Below are 24,811 nucleotides of genomic sequence, written 5' to 3'. Positions count from 1 at the left end.
AGTCCTGTAAGGACCTTTGCGCTGCTTCCGGAGTGATAGGATATTCAGGATGGGTAAGGTTAGGGAGTAGGGGCCGCCTCCTATCGAGATCCATGAGGAAGAATTAGGGCACTACATCTCAAAGTCATCCCGGAAGAAGGGAGGCCAGCTGTGAACCAGCCTCTCCAGTCAAAGTAGGCAGGGGGTGGCACACCCTTGTTGAGGTTAACAAGAGCCTCTGAGGTAAGGGAACAAACCCCACCAACTCCAACAGCCATCATCCACAGTAGGCTAGACCTATCGAATTGCCCATGAATCCCAGAATCTCAACATTTGCGGTTAGTGATGTGCCGCTACTGGACATCCATAAGGTTGCCCAGATTGAAGTGGCACATCGGTTTTTGCTGTGCCCAGTGGTGGGTTCAACTGGTAGGTATAAACCAGCCAGAAGTGATCCCTGCTGGGTAGACCAGAACGTATTAATTAAACACCGCTACAAAAGCTAATTAAAATAGCAAGTGTAGAACAGACTTTATATATTAACTTTTTCTCCATATAGAAGAGCAAGTTCTATGACGGTGCTTGTCCATAACTATGGCATTATTGATACCTTTTAGGTGATACTCAGTAGGCTCAAACAATTTATAATATGTCTGCTGGGGGAAGTAAAAATGTCTGCAAGATATCTCAACATTGAAATGAGCAACATACTTTAAGTTTTGCATGCAATTTCAGCGAAGCCTGTCACGTGACACGTGGTGTGGTATAATCCTACCTTCTTGTAAGTCATCGTGGAATAAAACTTGTTCAATGACGAGATGTTCTCTCAGAATATAAAAATTGAGAACTGTTCATATTATAGGCAGTTTTAAGTGAGCAGCCCCTTTCATAAAATACATGGTCAATGTTATTTATATTTTGAGTAAAAGTTATTGCTAAGGATACGAATCCCCGAAATGTAAGAGTAGAGTGCTAGAACCAGTTTAAAATCTTTGTGTTGAAATAAGATAAATCAATATTTCAGGTTTTAAATATAAATACCACTTTCTTGTCCCATATAACATTTTTTTTAATTTCACTGAATTGTACACCTAAATATTTGTTTAAAAATAACCACCTTAATTAATGACCTAAAGTACCATATAATCTAAATTAAAATTGTGTCGTTGCTTGTATGATTTATAAATAGTTCATTCACTTTGATATCATAATATTCCTTCTAAAATTAAATTGTTTAGTTCTGTAGAGTGATATCTCATTTTAGAAATTCTGCTGACCTATTTTTCACCTAATTGACTTATCATGTGACTATAAATTATTATTTATTACAATGTACAAAAGGTAATTTTAAAGTTTAATTGGAATATATTAAGGCATTTATATTAATGTATATCACTGCAATTTTCTATTCCATACTTCTTGTATTCTTACAGAGAATTTTAGTGTTAAATTCATTAACTAAGTAACCAACTAGAACATTAGAGACCATATTAATCTCGAAACTGATTAACACACTTTTAAAATATTATTAACCCTAGAACTGGCAGTCTTTTAATCCTGTAGTGTAGGGCTCTTTTAAAGCTTCATGCAAGGGGTTTTTAAGAAAATTATAAAAAATATAAAATAAAGGCAATATATATATACAGGGTGATTCAAAACTAAACGGCAATCTCTCGAGAGCTTATTCTATAGCTAAAAAACGAGTAAAAAAGTTCATATAACCATATGCCCGGAAACGCTTCGTTAGCGAGTTACGCCTAGCGAAAGATTTCGCCCGGATTTCAGAACCCTTGGTGAAGTCAGGCCGTATAAAAATGGTAAAGGTAGTTACAAAGATACAAATACGATTGTTTTTTATGTTTTTATATCTGAAAAATTTATTAAAATTCGTCCCAGAGCTGTAAATGCAATACTTTCAGAGATATCTTACGTAAAACACAAGAATTGGTGCAAAGAAATAACACATTTTTGTGTTTAACGTAAGATTACTTCCATAAATGTTAAATAAAGGTAATTTTTTTCTTAAACAGATTTGTAGAACATTTAATTCTGAAAAGATTCATGTGAATTACTTAGGAAAAAAAATTAATAATAGGTATTGAAATTTAGCTTTATTTAAAAATAAAACAGACGCACAAAAATGCAACTTTTTTACTTTTTTTTAGCTATAGAATAAGCTCCCGAGAGATTGCTGTTTAGTTTTGAATCACCCTGTATATATGTATATAGAATTATATATTTTTGTGTTTAGGATGAAATATAGAATTACACTATATGGTAAAAATGACCATAAAATATCTGTACTAAAAACCTTTTTTTATGAAATTTAAAATTTACGAAAAATATTTCTTAAATTTGGGGTGACCATACCTAGCAAATGAAGTTATGGTGAGAAATGTTTAAAAGAGAGATAGATAGCCATTATGTGTCAAAATTTAACTGATTTCAGAAAAACATAAAAATTATATACATTTATGGAAGTATCATAAAAGTATACAAAAAACAGCAGCGATGCACATAAATTCTGAAAATAGGGCGTATACGTAAGACTTTAGTAAAACAAGTTTTGCTAATACAATTTTCCATGAATAAATATTATATTGCATATTTTCTTACTCAGAATTATATAAACTGTAAAGCACCAATGAAATAATCTCCATAAATAATTTTTTCGAAAAGTAAAATAGTCGCATTTTACCACTATTCAAAACTTTTGCAAAACAATTTCATGCAGCAAAATATAAAATGGGTTTGAAAGCTTGTACAATATCAAAATTTATAAATTTATGGTTTATAAGTAATGGAAAATATTATGAGTTTTAGAAAACCATAAATATAACCAAATATATGAAAAATACCAAGTTTATAAAATAAAGTATACTAAAGCGCACCAGCCAGAAAAAATGCAAATCTACAATAAAATACACAGTGTTACTAAATTAGATTATCTTTCTTTTAATACCATAAAACTTATCTGTTCCGCAGCGTTTTTCTTCCCAAATCCAGTGTTGCATGCATTAAATCGATAAGTTGCCTGAGTATATTGTAGAAAGTAATTATACGAGGGAATTTTTGACCAACAAAATGTTGTGGGTTAACACTACAGAAGCTGCAATGGCCAAAATAATTTTGTGGAATAACAGTTGGAGGGTTAAATATAATAAAAAGAAATAGTTTTTTTTTAGTAATTCTATTCTTAAACGGCTAGCATAAACCGTTTTAAACTCAAGGTCAGTTTTTATCCTACTGGAAAATATCTGATAGATATAGTTTAGGAAATAATATTAAAAATAAACTGTAAAACTATTAGCAAATATGTATGCACAATACGAACTAAGGCTGAGAAGTTCAAGACTTTGTGCATTAAATTCTTATTTGATTCTTTCAGTACACTATGGGTACAGACAGAATGAAAAACAGCCCAAACAAAAGTATTGAAATAAAAAGTATAAATGCTATTTATTGGTTAAGGATAATACGAAACAAGAAAATCGTGGAATTAAAACATATACAAAGATAAAAATTCATTTTACACCATTAACATTACTGTTCCAGTGTTTTGTGCTGTGATTAACCCTTTGACTGGTGGGTTTTTCATATGTAAAATTGTCCTAAAAGTGGGGTTTTTTACTTTTTAATTACTTTATTTTTTAGTGTTTTGCGTTTAATACATAAGAAATGTGGTATAAAATAACCAATTTTACATTTTTGAAGTGGTTTTGTTTTTATAAAGAAATTATTGTAACTATGCACAAACGTTTTTCTATTTACAAAATATGGATATAAAATAAAATATTGTCAGTAATTTTTAATAAATATTGTAACAAATAAGTGACAAGTTTGATTACAAGTAAGTAAATGTAAACAATTAATTGTTTGTAAACAATAGAATTATAACTAACTGGTTACACGAAACAGCTGAGTGAACACTATTTAGGTTGCTAAAGGACAGATGAATAGAAATAGACGTAAATGTACCTGCAATCTAGCGGGAACGATGGAAACTACTAAAAGTGTTTTTAATCTATTCCGCTAGATCGCAGACGCATTCAGACCGAAGGTTATTTATCACGAAACTGTAGCGTGAATACTGTTAAGTGCCTTAGCGGTCCCCGCACGGGTGTCGGGATTACCGCAAGCGGCACGCGGCGCGCTCTCGCATACGTTGCGGGAATACTAGTCAAAGGGTTAATTATGTTAGTTAGTTAAGGATGTAAACTGCGTTGGCTAACAAGAGATAATATGAGGAGAAACTTCCCCTAAATAATAAAAGTAATTCATCTATGTAAGTCCTGGTCCTGGTCTTAGCCATCCCAAATTATTCTAGATGATTTGTTACGTACTGCATGTTGAATGAATTCTGAATACAAAAGATTTGAAACATCAAAAAGTAATTTACCTGTCCTTTGATGTTTCCATTGATATTAAGTAGTTTTTTGTACGTACCTACGTTTTACGTGTTTACCTACATTTTCTTTTACAAACATTGCTTCTTTACGAAAACAAGTAACTTACTTACGTTTAACCGGATTCTTGTTATGTGATTACCTAGCCATAAAAACATCACATGTTCGTTTATTAAAACTAATTTTGTTTAATTTTTTAGTGTAAGCTGGTTACTAAACATTCATTTCTTAGGCAGTTGTTCAATACACTAACCAACCTAAAGGTTATTTGTGCATATATAATCCAACTTGATATCACCTTATTTTCTATAATGGTTTATATACATATGTATTAGTTAATATATTTTAAATGTGTATGATATTGTTTTACTTAATGCATCTGAAAATGTTACGTTACTTATTTTTGACATAAATTAGTACTTAGTTTAAATGTATTCTCTGCGTCATCTAAGTAACTGATGAAAGAATTAACAAGGATAATCTCCTTGAACATGAAATGGTGTTAAAAAAGTCGGATTTAAATGCATGCCTAAGCCTAATTTTCTTCATAACTAAATTTAGGTAACATTTATTACATTTATAGAGGTAATAACATTTCTTTAAGTTAGATAAAATAAAGAATCAAGCATACTTCCAACAGCAAAATATTCTTTAAAGCGTAGTTTTATACATCTTTACTGATGGTACATGAAACAATTGAATCCGTCTCATTGGTTATTCTGTTACCTTGGAGACAAGTTGGCTACTAGATGACAGATATTACAGTCTGATACTGTTGTTATATAATATCGGCGCTACTACAACAAAGCGTTTTGTTCCTTTGACATGTGTAAAAGGAAAGCAAACAGAAGAAAGATTATAAATTCTCTTTTTATAAACATCAACACTCTTCCATACCTGTAAGAGCCATCTTTTAAACTTAAATTGGAGGTCAACGGCTTAAAGGTGAGTTCCGAACCACCACCAATGGCCGGGTAGGCTGACTGCTTGCACGGACAAGATCGCTCAGCGGCCACCCATCCAAGCAGCAGTCACGCTCGACGTTGCTTGATATATGTTGTGAAATATTACAGTGCGTTTCAAGAATTGAAATCCACCCTCTCTTTTAGGTATCAAAAACCGTAACACATATGGTTAATGAGCGTGCAAAGAAACTTAAACTTTAAAGTGCTGCAAAGAACTTGCCTACTATTATACAACATTAGTGGCACAATAATATAAGGTATTATTGAAGCTAATACTATTTACTATAACATAATATAATAAACATTATGATAACAAAATAATAAGATAGTCTTAATCTAGCTAAGGAGATCAGCTGTTGTCCTGAAATTGATTTCTGGCCACTCCAACCTTCCCACACACTGAGCATCATGTGTTCACAATGGATTGCTTTTCTAGGTTAAGTCTATGTCCCAATAATTTTGATAAAAATAAAACACCTTTACACTAATATTGCGAAAATTTACTCCCATGTATTACAAGAAAATGTAACAGGGTTGTTATACATTTTTACTTTTGTATTAATGTTTCACAATAGAGCCACTACGTAAAATATGTTTCTTTTTTTAATACCTATTTTTAGAATTGGTACAAACTACTTCCGATAAGACGCGTTACTGCAACCTAGTGTTTCCACATCTAAAAATTTACGATATTGAGATTCTTATTTAAATTAGAGCTGTTTAGAGTTTACATTTTCAAAATTGGAGTTACACGTTCTCAAACCGTCACACTTCATCTTTTTGTAACCCAAGTGTTGGTTTCACATAGAAGTTACATGTAATAATTTTGTAAATAAACAATAATTAATTCCTACAATGTTTAAAGTTTACAAAAGTACCTAATGTAGAATTCAATCTTATTTCTCTAGAGTCTGCAGTGTAAAGTGTTTATCGTGCGAATACACAGAAATGGATTAACAAAACTTACTAAGGGACGTCGATTGGAAACATGCAATGCTATTCGCACATTAAAAACGAATACGACGTCGTTCAAGGCACTCACGAATAACATTGATTGTTCAATGAATAGAAATTCCTTAACTTCAGAATGGAAAACATTTTACAACTTCCTTAAGTGTTTTTTTTTTTACGAATACAAGTTAAATGTATCTGTAAATATTTGATATATTTTCAAGTACAAACGATGTTGAGAAGCAACATTACTAGTAACAATTTCAGGCACCCAATCTTCAATACTGTAAGTACCACATGATATCAATAATAGAGCATAAGTAATATAGTTGGGTTAACATTATTTCTTCTCATATCTGCTAAATACTATTTATCCTTATATCCGCTAAAAAGTATTTATCCTCATATCCGCTACAACTTTGTGAGAGCTACCTGTTCACATATAAAACCCAAAGATGATGAGTTTTAGAGACATTATTTATAAAAAAGGCAACCAATGAAGAGTTTTTTTTTAAGGATTTTCTAACCTAATAAATATGTGGAGCAAGTACTTGTTATAATTCATTGCAATAAAATTAAATCACACTAATGCAGTTTATACAAATTTATAGAATAGTAATACTAAAACAGGAGTCATAAGTACTGTGGCCATAAATATAAACTTTTTGACAAATTTTATTGATCATATATACAAGGCAAACAAAACACTGCGTGGCGTCGGAAATATAATTCCCTCAAGCCTGTGCTCATATCCTTTCAAAGCCAAGTAAATTGTCTGCGACACCTCGGGTAACGGCTAGTTTCTTTATAATAATTTTTTGTTACATTATCTATAGATAAGTACTGTCTAATAAGTAGTTTTCTGACGTTTTGGGAACCTGATAATTAAACAAAATGTGTTTTGAGCTTACAGAATTTAAACCTTACTGCATTGATATATATCTAATGATATGGTACATTAGTAGAGTGGTAATAGATAATACTCTTTGCGAATCAGTCTTTACGCAGGCTAGTGACATGCAAATCTTAATTAATAGTTAATCACTTATAAGGACATAAAATATGTCAATTCTAAAAAATACGATATGTCGGTGAGCAAGGAAAAATTTTGGATAAGCGATAAATGGGTTGGAGAATGTAAGAATATAAAAATTGGTTTAAACAGGTCCCTCTTCTAGCCCCCCATAAAACTATACCAATTTAAGGGGGTTTGGATGAATAGGTTCACTTATATATTTGGTTCATTTAGCTATCGACTAATCGGTTTCATGTGAAATTTAGTGCAATTTTTCCCTTGTATTTTAACAAGGGAGAATAATTTAGGCTTTATTATCTTTATAAAAGTACGTTGAATAGATATTATAAAACTTATTCATTTTTAAAATATTAAATTTTAAATTTAATGTGACCTTGAGTATTAAAAATATATGTAGACCTGTTTCAGTAATAAATGTTTACACGTATCGTTACTTTGATCCGCAAAGTAAGCGTTCTGCCTAAATGAACATCGTTATATTTTAATTGAGTATATCTTTCCCAACACAGCACTGCCATAGCAATAAACCTTTGTATTGATTACTCATAGCTGTATCAGAAAAGGAAACGATCTATTTGCTGTTTCACCTTTAGCTGGGCATTTAAAAGTAATGTTTCACTAATTAATAACATGATCGCAATTGAAAAACATAAACTTAATGATCTTGAACAACTTTTAGTAGTAACTATTCTCTCAATAGCTTTTTAGCAATGAAACATTTAAAATCAGAATAAATGATGATGAACTGCAGTAAATGGGACATAGATAAATTATGACCTACACAAACACGTGCAATCTGTATATATAAAGCAAAGAAAAACCAAACGTTCATTGTTAACTATATTCCCTGTCTTTGGATAAGTTAATTTAATATAAGCTAATTTACCACGTAACTTCCATTATTATTTTAACATTACTTTTATTACTTGTTATTGTAGACAGGGTTTTATTTCATTTGAACTATCAGTTTACAAAAAAACTTAGTTTTTTTAGGACTTATGTTAAATATTATATTAAAAAATAATATTATATATATATATATTATATTATATTAAAAAAGGACATCCTTTCAGAATTTGAAATTCCTCCATATGCTTATAGAGAGTAGTAAATGTTTTTAGTGTTGAGGCGTAAGACATAAAGTGCCTTTAACTATATGATTAATTTGTCGTTAGCTTTTGGCCTAAATTTTCAACTAATCATATGATTTAGTTGTTTAAAAATATTGTTTAAAAATGTGTGTGTGTGTGTGTGTGTGTGTGTTTTGCCAAACATCACTTAATACGAAAAAGCGAAAATCTTTATTTTTTGACAGGCCTATATCTCAAAGTGAGTGAATGCAAAAGTTAAAGTGAAATGTTAGATATGTTACACACATAAAAATATGTTTCATGAATATCCAACACCATGCCTATTTTCAATTTAGTATTAGTAGTTTCTAGATTAAACCAAATTTCTGGTCTTCCATTTGTTGCATGATACAGGTCATCTGCTGCCATTCGCAGCCTTTTGAAATTGGACCAGAAAGATTAGAAAAATGTAAACTATTCAATATTGATTACTTGAATACTTTTTACGTTTATAGTAAGAATGTTAGAAGACTTTTACAAAAATGGCCCACTTATTGCAACATTATTATTATAAAAGAAAGATTCCTCATAATAATTTCAAAGTTATTTTTATGTGGTGATAGAGAGCCTTAACAAACTGAGAGAATTTTCCAGCTCCAACTTCTCCCATTTTGTTATTAACGACGTATATATCTGTGTCGCAATGAAACCATGATGTGGTAAATTGTGCTAGTCGTGAGCCTCATCAACCGCAGACCTGTTTCCTCGGCTTCTACTCCCATTATGTTACTTATGTCATACATCGAAGGCTTAAATCTGTAAATACCCAAGGCCACTCAACCTCTAGCTATGTTTGCTCGGTTTTTGACTTTTCAGCTCTAGCTTCGACTTGGTTTTCCAGGACTTAAGGACCTAGAAGATGCGAGGAGCCGTGGTGCTGACATTCTGCAGTCTTGCCACTGCATGCTTGATTACCAACTGTCCAAAGGGTGGCAAACGCAGTATATCTACTGTAGACAACACTTTGGGAACTGAAATAGTGAGTCTAGTATATACAGCAACCTTTTTTGTTAGCAAGTGATATTTTGTTTAAGTTTAGGTTTGTACACTTTTCAGTGATAATTTTAATTTAATGTAAATTTTACGTCAACTCTCCAGTACTACAAACTTAGCGCTAAATGAACGTTTACAGCCGCTCTAATTCTCTCTGTTCCAGAGGAAGGCAAGATTCGTGGTTATTTTGTGCTGAACTCATTGGTAGAAATAAAACAATCAAGACTGAACTATAGAAGTGAATTATTCCACACAAGAACAACTTTGTATATCCCACTTTTCAAATATTTCAAAACTACTGCTAAAAGATTAAAGTATGAATGTGTTAGTATCTTAAGAAGTTTAATTCAGAAAAGGTGCAGTAAATTGAATTTATATTAAACTGTAAGATCATTTGTTTCGCTAACTGAGCCTGGTAATAGAATATGTACATTTGTTACATTAACTAGTATCAAGACTATAGGTAGCACTCATTCTGCAAGTCATTCATCTAATGCAAAGTTCAGTTTGGACTACACCATGACAAAAGTTTATACTCCTTCCAAAACAAACAAAAATCAAACTTGATAGACATGTAAAAAAAATAGAAGAAACTTAAAAGACTTTGAAGCGTTGTTACCTTAAATTGATAATAAAACTTTCGGATGCATAATAATAAACTTCAAACCTGTACAATTTGCGTTTTTATGGTTAGTTAATGATAATGAACTTCAGAGTAACTCTGGCCTTGTAAATTTCTAGAGTTAACAGAAAATTTTATCATCTTTCAAGATAAGTGCTGAAGGTATTATGATTAATTCAGAGGGAAAAGTAAATTTTAAAAAGAACTGAAAATTCTTAACTTGACGTAAGTCATATTTCACCCATATACTATTGTACAAACAGAGGACTTTACCAGCACGTCTGGCCTTGAGTATGTGAGTGGCGGAATAACGTTATGCGCTTTGTTCCGAAAACATTTCCTGTGGCTCATCGGCAGCATCCTTTCTAGGAATCATATTGACATAAATAACTCATCATGCTTACTAAAATCAGTTTGTTCTGTGCTTTACTGATAATATCTGACGAGTTAAAGTCAAAAGTCAAAGGTAGAATTATTCATAGTCAGGTTTGCTGAATCTTGAGTAATGTTTAGAAATTTATGAAGGTAGAGGCAGACCATCAAACTGTTAATATTCTGTTATCGAAGGCTCGTCAAAGAACTGCTGCTGCAACTGGTGTATCAGAGCGAGTTGCTACTCAAATAAACAGTAAGATTAAAAAATTAAAGGTTAGTAATCAGTGTGAGGTAAGTTTTACAACACCAAATAAAATCCGACAACGACGTAAAAGAGTTACTAATTTAAATGACTTCGATAAATGTATAGTGATGAGACTAGTATACCTACAACTTTCGCACTATAGCACATCAAATACCGACTGCAAAATTATTGAGGGAGGAGCTAAGGGTTGTGAGAAAAGTTTGAGGTGGTAAAGGTCCTGGAGTTTAGTTAGCAAAGGACAGCAAATAACAGAAAATTATTAATTGAAGAGGATATTATAGAATCCTTTATTCTATCAATTGGAGATTTACAGATAGCAATGTCAGTGACCCATAAGAGGACCAGTTGAGCGGGATTGAAAAACGTTTATGAAATAGACCATTGTAAGACACATTTGATATTAGGAAATTATATTTTTTCAAGCCTCTTAATAAATTAAATGTTATTGAAGTCACTGAACGTTAAATATTTAAAGAAATCCAAATAATAGCAATAAAAGGACACATCCTTGTTTTTTCTCAACAAATTACAAATTGTTATAGTTTTGTTTAACATGTTTTTCAAAATAATTTATTTGTTGATACTTATGGGGAAACCGAAATGGCGAGGTTAAACTGATGTTAAAGTGATTTTTGAACCGTGATCTCAGTGGCTGGCACGTAAACACAACCCGCCACACAGGTAGCGTTTCTTTGTTGAAAAGGTAGTATTTGGGTTCCATGCGCGCATCTAAATTCCTATATTTGTTTTCTGGAGAAACACCTAAGTAAGATCTCCTGAAAGCAAATTAGGCTTTGTTAGAGCAAGTGCAAACTATCTCCTCTACTTTTGTTTTTGAGTTTACATTTTAACTTGTGTCAGTTCTGTAAACAGCGAGTTTATCTGGGATGAAGACGGCTGATACTTGGTCTAACTACTAGAGCTAGTACCAGTCAAGAAATGTTTCAGCTCAAGCATCCACAGGCATTCAGATCTCGGAAGTGTCATCATTACAGAAATATTACCAACAACGTTACAAAAATATTTCCAAATGCAACAATAAATTTTCCAGCAACTTCCCTTTTTGTGAGCTTTAATGAAATCTGGACTTCAGGAAGACTGTTTCTGAATTTAAAATAAGATCGGAATTTTTCTTGCTCAGTTTACATTAAACTCCTTGTCCTTGTCCTTTTCACATTAATGATTTACAAATAACCAAAAGACACTGGGATTTTCAGACGTAGATATCTTAGAAACAGGTCACTTAGAGTTTCAGCCAGGTGGTGAGGTGTGGAGTCTGCGAGCCGAGGTCAAGTTCTGAGAGTGCGGAGAACTAATGCCGAGAATAGGTGCTGGACACTATTGTTGGTAGTGTTAGCACACTATCGGTCAGCAACCAAATTTTTAGCTGTTGGCAATCGATTCAAGGAGGCAGGGCCGCATTTACAAATTCGGCGCCCCTAGGCCTACAGACCAAAGAGCGCCCCCCCCCCCCAGAGGACTCTGATTACACTGACGTAGAAATCCAGTAAATTTCTTAATTACGTAATTTTGATGAAAGATAATTACAATAGTATATATATATATATATATATATATATATATATATATATATATATAGAGGAGTGTTTTGAATAAATAAAAGCAATGAACCAATGAATGAGTCAACGTCGCACCCCGGACCTAGTTGACCTTGGCCACCCGCCCCGCCGAGCGCCAACACCACCCGCCGCCGCAACTTTTTTCTTTTGTGTACTTTAAAATTTATGCGCCCCCTAAAATTTTGCGCCCTAGGCCTGGGCCTAGTGGGCCTATAGGGAAATGCGGCACTGCAAGGAGGTTAAAATCAGAAATGAATACATAACATTAAAAATAAATTCAAGTCAAGAAAAAGAAAATTAGGAAAAAAAGATAAAAGTAAAAACATAAATTGGTTTCTGATCAACATTAATCTCATCAAGGAATTTAACAAACAATCCAACATATCCTCTGAGTTTGGTTGCTATGTAGGCATGTCTTCGCTGTGGACCTGGACTACAGGGCCGCTGCCTAGGCCCTGCCGTTTGCTGTGGCCCGCGCCTGGGCTGTCTGATAGCCACTCCTAGAATAGTGAGACAGTGTGCAGGTGCAGCAAAAGGTCCCAGCCCACACGGCAAGCCTTGTATCACCCCCTCCGGTCCGGGCGTCTGTGCCACTGATGGTGTCTGCTGCAATTCTGGTAGGTTCTACTTCCCTTCACCTCAAATCAGGCATATTTACACAAATTTTGAAATATCTCAATACTAAAATATGACAGAACAAGAAGTGAAGGTTCCACTTGCCATTTATAAAAGGGAATTATAACAAGAATTTAAACTCAAAAAGAAAAACTTTGGCTTGCCTTATATTCAGCCAACATTGGTTTTGTATAATTTATATTGCTGAATTTAGATTAACTTAATTGTTATAAACCTATTTTTCATAAATAATAGTCATTAAACCAGACTTAAAAACAATTATTTCTGGAACTAACAAAAGAGTGAAGATTATTCAAAACATCTTCTAGTGTTGTATTTGTTGCTTGGAATATGATAACATACACATACACACTTTTATATTAATATATATATATATAATATATATATATATATATATATATATATATATATATATATATATATATATATATTTGCTCATTGATCATTTGCTGTAATAAGTATAGATAAAATTTGTGAAATAAAAATAATTAGTACTTATATTCTGTTTACTAGCAGTCTTGAACATTATTTATTTAAAATAGGGAGTTGCATTTTTCAGACTAAAAATTATATAACTACATCTGACTATTGTGTTTACATCATATAAAAATCCTAATAACATTATAAATGAGAAAGTGCCTTTGTTTGATGCTTTTCTTTCATGCCTAAACTACTCAACTGACTGTACTGAAATTTTACATGGACATTCTTATGGTCCCTGGGATGAATATAGGCCCATTCTTAGTTCGAAAATCCCTGACATAAAAAAATAGGGCTAAGCCCCACCGGTTTTTTAAAGGAGCGAAAAGTGCCTTCTTTTTCTCTAAATTTGTGTAATATTAATTGAATGAGCCTGCCAAATGTAATCAACTGTTCTGTGTAAGCATAGTTTGTTTATGTTGTCTATTTATTGTGAGTAAACTGAACTCAACTGTGTCAGAGGGGATAGTTCCCCTCAAAGCAGCTTCTGAGACAAATATCCCAATGACTAATGGAGAGCAGAATCATTAGTGTATTTTAGCATACTCTTTAGTGATGGGGAGAATGGTACATTTTATGAAGTGTACTGCACTGGAGGACCAGCATGGAGCAGTACTCCACGGCACCAGCGTCAGCGTCCTGGCCATACGCCGATTGACCTCGCCCTTGTGGCGAGGTCGGAGGCGTCTCTTCAGGCACTGCTGGACGTCGTCGTCCCAGCTGCGACGTGGGTTGGACTCCGGTTCAAGCCCACCAAGTGTGCCACGCTCCATGTTGCCCGGAGGACTACTAGACCGTCAGTCTTCCGGATCTACGGTGCGCCGCTTCGGGTCCTCGGCGAGGGGGATTCCTACCAACACCTTGGAGTCCCCACCGGGATGAAGGTGGATCAAACCCCGGTCGCCACCATTGCCAGGTTGGAAGCTGAGACTGAGGCCGTCCTTCGGAGTGTGCTGGCGCCTTGGCAGAAGCTGCACGCCTTGCGGACCTTCATCGTTCCGCAGCTGGAGTTTAACCTCAAGACCGCGCGGATCCGCAAGACTGCACTTAGGAGCCTGGACAGTAAGATCAAGTGTGGTGTGAAGAAGATCTTCAACGTCCCTTCACGCGCCAGTGCCGAGTTGGTCTATCTTCCACCTTCCTGCGGCGGGGCTGGACTCGTCCCGCTGGCTGACCTCTCGGACCTGGCCCGCCATCAACCACACGTTCAGGGCTCCTCACCTCACCGGATGCCAGGGTGGCCTCGATTGCGCTGGAGGGATTGGCGGCCTCTGCGGGCCAGAGGAGTGCCGCCCGCGCTGGAATGGAGTTCCTTGTGGGATACCTCAACGGGCGACTTCCCCGGGAACTCCAATGTCGCCACCACTTTTTCTGCCGCGCGGGCGGCTTTGAATCGGCTGAAGAAACGCCTGCCTGACCTGCGCTGGGGTTGGTGTGCCGGCAGCAGGGCAACATTTCAAATCACGATCCCTGGGGATAGGGCCCTCAGGATCGTTGACAGGGGCTCCCGTCACACGCTGTCCGCCAATCTGCGCTCCTCGCTGCAGCAGCACTTCAGGGCCATCCTTTCCGCGAAACCCGACCAGGGAAGGGTGGCCAGGGTCACCACCACCTGCGCCACTGCCAACCACATGCTGCACGAGGGACGCTACACACGCTTTGCGGACTGGCGGTTTGTTCACCGGGGCCAGGTTGAATGTTCTCCCTCTCAACGGCTGTCGACGCTGGGGAGTCAACGATCGGCGTGTAGGCGGTGTGGTCAACATGATGAGACCACCGCCCACGTGCTCTGCCACTGCACCTCCAGCCTCGCTACTGGCATCACGCGAAGGCACAACGCTGTCCAGGATCTCCTCGTCGCTGCCATCAGACCTACGGAGGGAGTTGAGGTCCGCGTGAACCAGCGGGGTGCCCCTGCAAGCGCTGCTCCAAGGCCGAGACGATTTTCCCGGAGGAGATGGTGCGTTGCCGTCCGGATGTGGTGATGATCGACGCCCACAACAAGATTATCAAGATCGTCGACATCGCCACTCCGTATGAGGACGGCTGGCGGGCCATCGAGGCTGCGCGGGAGAGGAAGCTGGACACCTATGGACCACTCGCCCGGATGCTGACGGCCGGAGGCTACAGGACTTCCGTGGACGCCTTCATCGTCGGCTCCCTGGGTGCGTGGGACAGCGCCAACTGGGGGGACCCTGGCACGCCTCGGGGTTCACCGTAGATACGGCACATCCCTCTCCCGTCGCTGCGTCTCCGAGGCCATTCGCTGGAGCCGAGACGACATATATGTCACCCATGTATCCGGCGTCCAAGCAGTGGCAAGACTGAACTTCCATGTGTTTTTATAGTTATTTATTTATTTATTGCATGTTATTTAGTATATATTGACGATTTTAACTATTTATTACCATTATTGCATGTTATTTAGTATTTTAGTAATTTATTGACACTTGATTGACTTTTCTCCTACCTCCTAAGACTCGACAATGTTACCTTAAGTTTATTTAGAATAAGATATTTGGAAATTGTTTTTAACTATATTAGAATTAAGACACTAGTAATGTACAAAGAAAAATAAAGGAGTAAAGTTGATGACAAGTAAATGAACAATAAAGACGTAGTGGTTGGCAGAGTTTGAGGATGGACGGCAAGTCTAGATGGGTGAAGCACCTAGGGAAGGTCATCCAGCAATGCTTTGAGTTGTCTCAGGTTACATTTGTAGTGAGTAAAATGTCTAAAGAAAACCAATAATTTTTAAGTTTCAGATTTCAGCGATTAAGTAAGTACTAATCTACCTTATAAAATGTCCTAAAAGAAAAGAATTTCAGAATTTGACCACAAAGACTCCCTTTGAAGCAGTACGCAAGAACTATGCTAGATGAAATTTCGCTGGACTGTTCTTTTCAACTAATATACCAATTCCAGCTCTACATGTTCTAAAATAATTTAAAGACTGATAAAACCCATCTTAGTTCTTTTTTGACAGAAGTAGGCTTCTCAGAGATATATATTTTCTTGATCAGGAGAGAGGCAAAATCAGCTTTGGAACAAAAATTACTAAACCAAAGTAAATTAAAATTACTATAAATATATTTTTGATTATGGAAAGAAGTCAAATTCAACATTGGCTTCGGAAATATAAATAACTTCAACCAGAAGTGCTCATGCAGATACAAAACAAACAAAATTGCGTGCAAAGCTGCGGGTAACTGCTAGTAAGGAATAAAATAGTTTATCCTTATGAAGAAAGTTTTATTTAGAGAGTTACAACTTTTTATTCAACGTTAATAACAATACGACAAACATGTTTTGTTTCTTGTGAGTTGCTTTGTTTATAAAGAGATATTGGCTGCTTTAAGATTTCAAAACATTGACTGCTGTAAACTCAGCTCATTATTATTACCTCCTGCTGTCTTTAAGTCAGTTCATGACTCGACTCGTGTAGCATTAAAGGTGTTAATATGTATATTTCACTATAACTTTACATTGTGTCAGGAATTTCATAGTTATTTGAAAATTTACTAGATAATAATGGAATTTACACCTGAAATGTTGAAAAAGCTGTTGATACATAAAAAAAAGTAAATTATATTTCGAACTATAAAGGAAAACCTACTGAATATTTTTATTTTTAAGAACCAAATTCTTGGACAGGATTGATTAAAAGGTTTAATATGATTAGAAGTTTTGTGGACACTCGGAAAAAGAAATCGGAACAGCAACAGATCAGAATTATTCTTCAATGTGGTAAACATTATATTTTTGCTGTTGAAAATAAATTATGAAGAATCTGAATGTACCTCTACAATAACAATGTGTTTCAAATGCTCATCGTTGTAGAAACTTTGGGTGTGTACATTTGATTCTTTACACATTCCTATAAGGTAAATACAGAAACGATTTAATGACGAAATTGGGGAGTCCGATCTAAAAGTTATTTCCAAAACCAATACATAAAATATGAAGAATGGCATTTAGTAATTGCTTGACTGAACTCCAATGGTACATTTTTACACCATATTGTTAGTAAATTACTTGGCCCATTTAAGGAACTGAAATATGGAGAATACATGTTTACATACAACTTGTTCTATTTTTCATCATAGTACTGTCTGACCAAGTATTAAAACCAACCATAGAATAAACTGATACAACAGAGTTTAACTAACAGAACCTGTTTCAACTGAGCAGAATTTAACAAAAGGGTTACCACACAGACAGACACAGGTGGTCGGACTGGCCCTTTACTTTTTGACCCTTTTGATTACCTGATAACTATCTAACCCTCAAAGAGCTGACTATATTCACATGTAGTGCTACACCTTCTTTAGGAGTTTTGCAAGCATATGTTAAAGTAAATAATAATTACCGTACATAAAAATTAACAAAGTATGACAACTAGCCAATGGTAGTGTAGCGGGTACAGCGGTTATCGCGAGATAACCGAATTAAGCAACGTCACATCGAGTGTGGCTGCTGCTTGGATGGGTGACCGCTGAGTGATCCTGTCACAAGCAGCCCGCCTACCCAGCCATTGGTGGTGGTTCAGAAGTCACCTTTAAGCCGTTGGTCCCCTGGTTAAGTGTTAGAGAGGGCTTCTTAGCCCTAACTTCGCCTGGTAAAATAAGACATTACTTTCCTTACTTTTCAACCTATCCTAATCCTAATATTATAAATGCAACAGTGCCTTTGTTTGTTTGTTTTACTTTCACATGATAACTATTCAAACGATTGTACGGAAATTTTACATGGACATTGTTATCGTCCCTGGGATGACTTCTTATTTCAAAAATCCCTCAAGACTATGCCCCACTGGTCTTTAAAATAGCAAAAAATCCTTAGTCTATTAAGTTGTGAAATATTAATTGAAAGAGCCTGTCAAATTTAATCAACTGTTCTATATAAATATTATTGTATGGCAGCAGGTTTTTATATTAGAAAATAGAGCAAACTTTCTGTAATGAAAAAATCTTTTTACCAGTTTCAAAGTTTTCTAAGTAAGTTTTAAATTAGCATTTCCGCTCTGGTGTTTTTCGTTGTTATAGAGAAATGCCTGCAATTTCTGTTTTAACTTATAAAAACATCTGGCCCTCAATGGATTGAAGGAGAAATAATAATCTATTTGGTTCAAAAATCTTTTAAGGGGATACGGCACTGAAAATCAAGAAAAATTTTAAAAAATTAATTTTTTTAATTTTATTCTTTTTTTAAACTATGAAAATGCATTAAAGCATTGTTTCTGAGTGAAGAACATATTTTTGGCCTTTTATATCAATAAGTATTCTATGAACAGTGTAGTAGTAGGCCTAGCTTTCAATGACCGTCTTCCGCAGATCAATTTTTTCATGTTTTTCCACATATAATTTGATATTACTAAAAAACTATAAAAGCTATATGATTGAAATTTTTACAAAGTGTTCTAAATAGTATTAAATAAATATTTAGGTAGAATTGTAATCATAGGTTAAATACAAATTGATATATATATATATATATTTGTATTTATAATAAAACATTTTACTATAAGAAAATGCATATAAATGCTTGTAAAAAAATTATATAATTGTGTAAAGATTTCATTCTAACAAAATTTTTAGAAAACATTTTTACCGATAAAATGGCATGTTGTTCATCAAAATCCGATTACTAAAACTTGAGTTATATCGATTTATATGTATTAACAAAATTGTTCATAAAAAAAATTCTGACCCAATATATAAAAGTAATAAAAATCTTTTTTTTAGTCTTGGCTATTAAATAGACCTAGAAAACAAATTAAGAAAATTTGGAAAGCCTATTTTTTAAAATTAAATGAGTTGCCATTTTCAGATATTCCCTTAAATGTTTATATAAAAAGACTTTTTGAGATATTAAACAATCCGACTTGCATGCTGTCATCAACAACACTCAATGTGTATGTCCATATCAAGCTTTTAATTAATTGCCCTTTACACAATAACAAAACTCAATCTTTCATTACATAACATGGAAATTTAATTTCAATCGAGGTGCATTTTAGGCCATTAAAATCATTTTCAAAGTTCACTATAAAATCTTTTTTTTCTTTATGGATAAAAAAATAGCAAATTTTTAAACGTTTGAAAAGTTAGTAAATTATTCATGTATTTACTAACTATACCCTCAATCCAATTTTATCAAAACTCGTCCATTTAGTCAAATAATGCTTATGTACATTCTCATACATACACTTATATATAGACATTTTCCTAAAACTGACTTGACTTCGGGAAATGTTACTGACACAAATATCAATTGCAAATTAAATTATATGTTTTGAAGATCACAGTACTTTCTTGTATGGGATAGAGTAAAGTGCAAACATATTCTAACCGTTTTAGGACTGGAATAACATTTCAGATAGACATCCAACAGAAAACTCAAGAATTACTGGTGATTCCAAAATCAGAGTTAAACACTACAAAGTAATATTCTGTTGTATTTATCTGTTGCAGAATCCTGTCAAATTGACCTCTCCTGTGAGATGGAACCGTTTGCAGATATATGTCCTGCCGATAAACCATCTCAATAAAACCAGTTTTAATTTTACAATAAATTGATTTTATTTTAATTTTAATTTACCTTTGTCTTATGTATTCCCTGTTCATTAATAATGAATGACTGAATATACTGTGAATGGAGTAAAGTATCATAATGGTTAGTATTGTAATTATATAATAGAGGAATGTATATGAATGAATCATAAATGTACGCGGTTAGAAAACCCATTTCTTAGTGAACGCTTTAGGGTTAAGAAAAACTTGTTTGTTTGCTATGCGACATATAAATCGTTTTAGTACAGTCATAGATGTTTCGTGAAATTCAACATTACCAATAACGAAAAAATCCATTAACGTGAAAGTTCTAATAATATACTTGCGAACTTAAGGATCATTGTAATATTTCAACAACTCTAAATTTGTAGAAAATTACGTTTAAATCATTAGGATTATCAAGTATTTTCGTGGTTAGACTGTGATTATTTCAAAACGTTTCTTAGCCAGCATCTAGAGAGTAAAACCAACTTGTGTACAAAATGTCATGTCAATGCATGGTCTGCTTTTTGATATATCATGATTTTTCTACCTAATAGTGGTGTTTTTGGTATTTTACTTTAACAACTATCAACAAACGCTAATATTTTAATATTACAGAAAATAATAAGAAAAATAAATATAATTTCCCTTTAATTATTATAACCTATGTGACAAATTTTGTTTCTGTACCTTATCTAGTTTAAGAGAGATTTTTTTTAATACTAAAAATGCGGCTAAACGAGCATTTCTCGGCATATGTTTATATGACTTTTTTGTTTTAAATGATGAGTACTATCAGTTAGAGAAGTTTGTGATACCGTTTTCTGAACACCCCGTTGTATGTATTATATATAAGACTAATAAACAAGACAAATAGGGGTATTTCAATCTACTATACCTTTTTAAATTATGTTTATTTCAATTTTACTAAACAGATTTTATTGTTTATGCTAAATTTAAAATATATTTTAGTGCAGAGAGTTAAGTTTCATAGCAGGTTATAAATAATACAAATTAGAGATCTTTTATCATGGACTATAACATTTTTACTAATAGAATATGTAATTTAGATAGTTGCTCGCATGCTCCAGTTTCATATGATGTACTCATTTTCTTTACAAATTTATTTCTTCTGGTATTTTATCGTTTCCATCATGGTTACTCATAATTCAAGGTAAAAATATTTGACCCCCAACCAAATTCCATGGACTCGCATGTACCATCATATAAAATTCATGCAAAATTTAATGAAGAAAGACAGACACACAGAAATGAATCTTTTCAGCCTCTCAAGTGATAGGCCTATAGCTGATCTAGCTTAGTCTGTATCAATGATATACATAGTAGGCCTAAACCTAGAATTAAACTTACTTCTAGTAGGCTTGCTAATTCTACTGTTTCTTAGGTATTAAATATCAAATAATTAAACTGTAGTTGGAAGCCATGTTAAGGCCAAGACGCCTTTGGAAATATCTACATAGAACGACAGTGTTTTAACATTGGTCATCTCAATAAAAAAACCATACTTAGTAATGTGAACTTTATTTTTGTATGATTTTGTTTACCATGAATGATTTATTTACTCACCATAGTACTTACAAGTTTTGTAACAGAAACATATGCACAAACTGAACTAAAACAAAACGAATGGTACAGATTATACATTATAATACATATTTCATTATATACATTTTCCAGAAAACAAGAAATGAAGTTACAACTTGCTGTGAGAATACTACATGCTAGAAAAGCGTATGCTTCCTGTGTGCATGATGAGTCGTTATTTGTTAAACATATTTATTTATTATTGTTATTATGGTTTAATCTATGCGACATTCATTGCTTAACATACTAAATATAACATAAGTATTTATGTCTCAATTATCTTTCAAATTAAAGCATATTTTATTTTCATTAAGACAAATTACCTACCAATTACGCTTAAACCAGCTCGTAAAAGTGGCCTTCAACTTTAAACAAATCCGTACAATAAAAACATATTTCAACTAGGTAAAATAAATACATAACAACGGTTGATCTCAAGTAACCACCAAGTTTTATTATTTGAAAATCTTAATATCAAACAAGCAGTGGTATTTATTTCTACTTTATATTATAAATAATGTTTCCTTTCTTTCAATAAAAATAGTTATTGTTTATATTATATGTCAAATTTTAAACTATATTTTTAATTACCACTAAAGTTACCACTCAAAGTTTGGAAACATCAACCTAGTATTGATTGGGTTACGGGACTAACACGAACAATAAACTTATCACCTGGTGGCCAATAACAGAACTAATATTACCTCGCTATGTATTAAGAGAACCTTTACGAGTATCTAACTGTAGTTGAATATGTGTAGGAAATAAATTTTAATTACAGGGGGAATATATTCATACATGAAATTTACAATTTGTTAAAGAAACTGAAATATAAATAACAATAATGTTCTTTATATAATAACTGATCATTAAATTACACACATATATTATTATTTTTTCTTACAATATAAAATTTTGATATCTTATTTTTTGACAAATCTAATGATGCTGCTTTTACTGTCGATAATGTTTTGATTAAGATTTGAACTGTTAGTGATCAGATTTGTAATACTTTCAGGTATTATGATCTAAAGTTTTACGCAAACTGGATTGACAAATTTTAAAACATTGTCGATCTATGTTTTGACTTCCAATGGTACATTTGCCTTAACATAGCTTCCAAGAAATAGTTTTTAGAAACAAAGGGAGGAATTGTTTTATATTTAATGCCTACAAAAACACTAGAATTAGTAAGCCTATAAGAAATAAGTGTAATTCTAGTTTTACTTTGTGTATAAATGATACAGACTAACCTAGACTGGCTATTGCCTAAGCGTTAGCGAAGCCTATTACTCAAAGGGTCGGAAATAACTTATATATAACTTAATAACTTTAACAATATACTAATAACTTCCATGATGATACATGTCACTCAATGGGATTTGGCTGAGCGTTATTGAATATATTTACTTCGATCTAATGGATAACGAAAACGGAAACGAGAAAATAACAAAATAAATAAATTTGTAAAAAGAAAATCAGGACACACATGTGAGATTGTAACATATTATGTCATATTATCTCATTTAGATAATCCATATGGAAAAAGAAAACAATAAAGCGACGTTCTTATTGGAAATTGATGACAAGATCTCTGACTCACTGCTAAGAAACCTAACTTAGTGAACAAAAAAAATTTAAATTTATCATTTGTCAAGATATCCTGTTAAAGATCATTTGCAGACTTTAAATTTTGCACAATATTTTTATACATAAACAAGAATAACTCCTATGACTTGCAAGGTCAAACACTCAAAATGAAGAAATGCTTCACCCGTATCAATATTATTCTGTGACGTGCATTCTGTGATGACTATAACAGACGTTCTATCTTTTGTCTGTTGCCACTGAACCACATTACAGACTACCGCAACTTTGTGCCCAAAGTTCTCTAAACAGATGAAGCTCATTTTCGAAATATTCAAGATTCATTCCTCTTGCACGTCTAGCATTGTTCTACCATCACCTAGTCAAAAAAAATTTATACGGTAAACCTAAATAATACGTTACATAATATACTAATTAGGAAAAACTGACCCATCCTTTGGCGGACTAGGTGACCCGAAATTAATCCATGTTCTTTTTACTTTAGGGGAAGTTTAAAGTAGGTATTCCAAAATCAACCAGTGGAAATTTTTAAACAGTTGGCAGTAATGATTATTTATACAGCCAGTGAAGATTGTAATGATCTCACGACAATCACTCGAGTTTATCTATAATTTGTTAGAAGGTGAAATCTTTGTATCGAAGAAAGAAGGACATTTTGAGCATTTGTTTTAGTTTTCAGGTTCAAATATTTTTAATATTACAATGAGGCTCCTACTGTTTCATTATTTATTACAAAACTAAAAAACAAAAACTTACTTTAAAAATAGAAACTGAGTGTTTTATAGTTTATTTATTTATTATTTATTTATTTTGTCTTCCAACGGCTTAGCCAATTTACAAACAGTATAGTTAAATACAGGACATTATACATATATAGTAAGCAAAGTAGCACAATGTTGAGACGGTGTACAAGAGATATACAAGAAATATTAAATTGTACAATTGCAAAAACAAAACAAAATATTTTCTAAATAATGGAGACAACAACGTGAAGAGTACAATGGCAAAGATTTAGACAAGATGCTGACTTAAGGACTAATAAATGCCGACTAGTCAAACGTAACAATAAGCTAGAAGTAATAACAAACAACGGTGCAACAGAAAGCAACAACAATCAATAAACACAACAATAAACTGCAATAACAACAAGCTAATAAAAATATGCAAAAATGAATAATGTGTGGTTAAAGCTATAACAATGACACAAACAAGAGATAAACTATGACACTAGCGATAACAACAAAGAATAATCAGTAACTTGATATGTGAAGTTTCGTAGCGAATTACTGGCATATAATATTAAATTATGGAAATAACTACATTACGATGGAAAATATAGAATATTAATAATAGTGGTAATTAAAGTAGCAACATCGCTGTAACATTTAATTGAACTGAGTACCAAAACCCTTTTGAGTAGTCTGACTGGAACATATTAAACACTCTTTATAATAAAACACATTAGTTTTGCACTTTTTACCTAAATATGTTCAGTAAAATTTTCTAGTTTTCAAAAAAATTTGCATAAGAATTTGAACCTCCACCATTATTTACACAAAAAGGAAAATGTATGTTTTTCGTACAATTATAGACAACTAACTTTATAAAATGTGTTGACCATATTTG

General features: G+C 33.5%; 1 protein-coding gene across 1 annotated transcript; it reads left to right on the top strand.

Moving 5' to 3' along the window:
* The first annotated feature begins 9,274 nt into the window (after positions 1-9,274).
* Positions 9,275-20,013, top strand: LOC124367086 (neurophysin 1-like). The gene is made up of 3 exons (XM_046823739.1): positions 9,275-9,446; positions 12,712-12,919; positions 19,892-20,013. Exons 1-3 carry the CDS (start codon positions 9,327-9,329, stop codon positions 19,966-19,968), a joined length of 405 nt encoding a protein of 134 aa, XP_046679695.1. The 5' UTR covers positions 9,275-9,326; the 3' UTR covers positions 19,969-20,013.
* Positions 20,014-24,811: the final 4,798 nt, after the last annotated feature.

Source organism: Homalodisca vitripennis, chromosome 8 (genome assembly GCF_021130785.1).
Source record: "Homalodisca vitripennis isolate AUS2020 chromosome 8, UT_GWSS_2.1, whole genome shotgun sequence".
NCBI classification, from domain to species: Eukaryota; Metazoa; Arthropoda; class Insecta; order Hemiptera; family Cicadellidae; genus Homalodisca; species Homalodisca vitripennis.
This window is presented reverse-complemented; position numbering and strand designations above follow the sequence as displayed.

Excerpts from the sequence above, each read along its gene's own strand:
- LOC124367086 (XM_046823739.1), top strand. The coding sequence starts at position 9,327 with ATGCGAGGAGCCGTGGTGCTGACATTCTGCAGTCTTGCCACTGCATGC. Across the intron at positions 9,447-12,711 it reads ACACTTTGGGAACTGAAATA|GCATGTCTTCGCTGTGGACC; the intron begins GTGAGTCTAGTA and ends GTTGCTATGTAG. Across the intron at positions 12,920-19,891 it reads TGGTGTCTGCTGCAATTCTG|AATCCTGTCAAATTGACCTC; the intron begins GTAGGTTCTACT and ends TATCTGTTGCAG.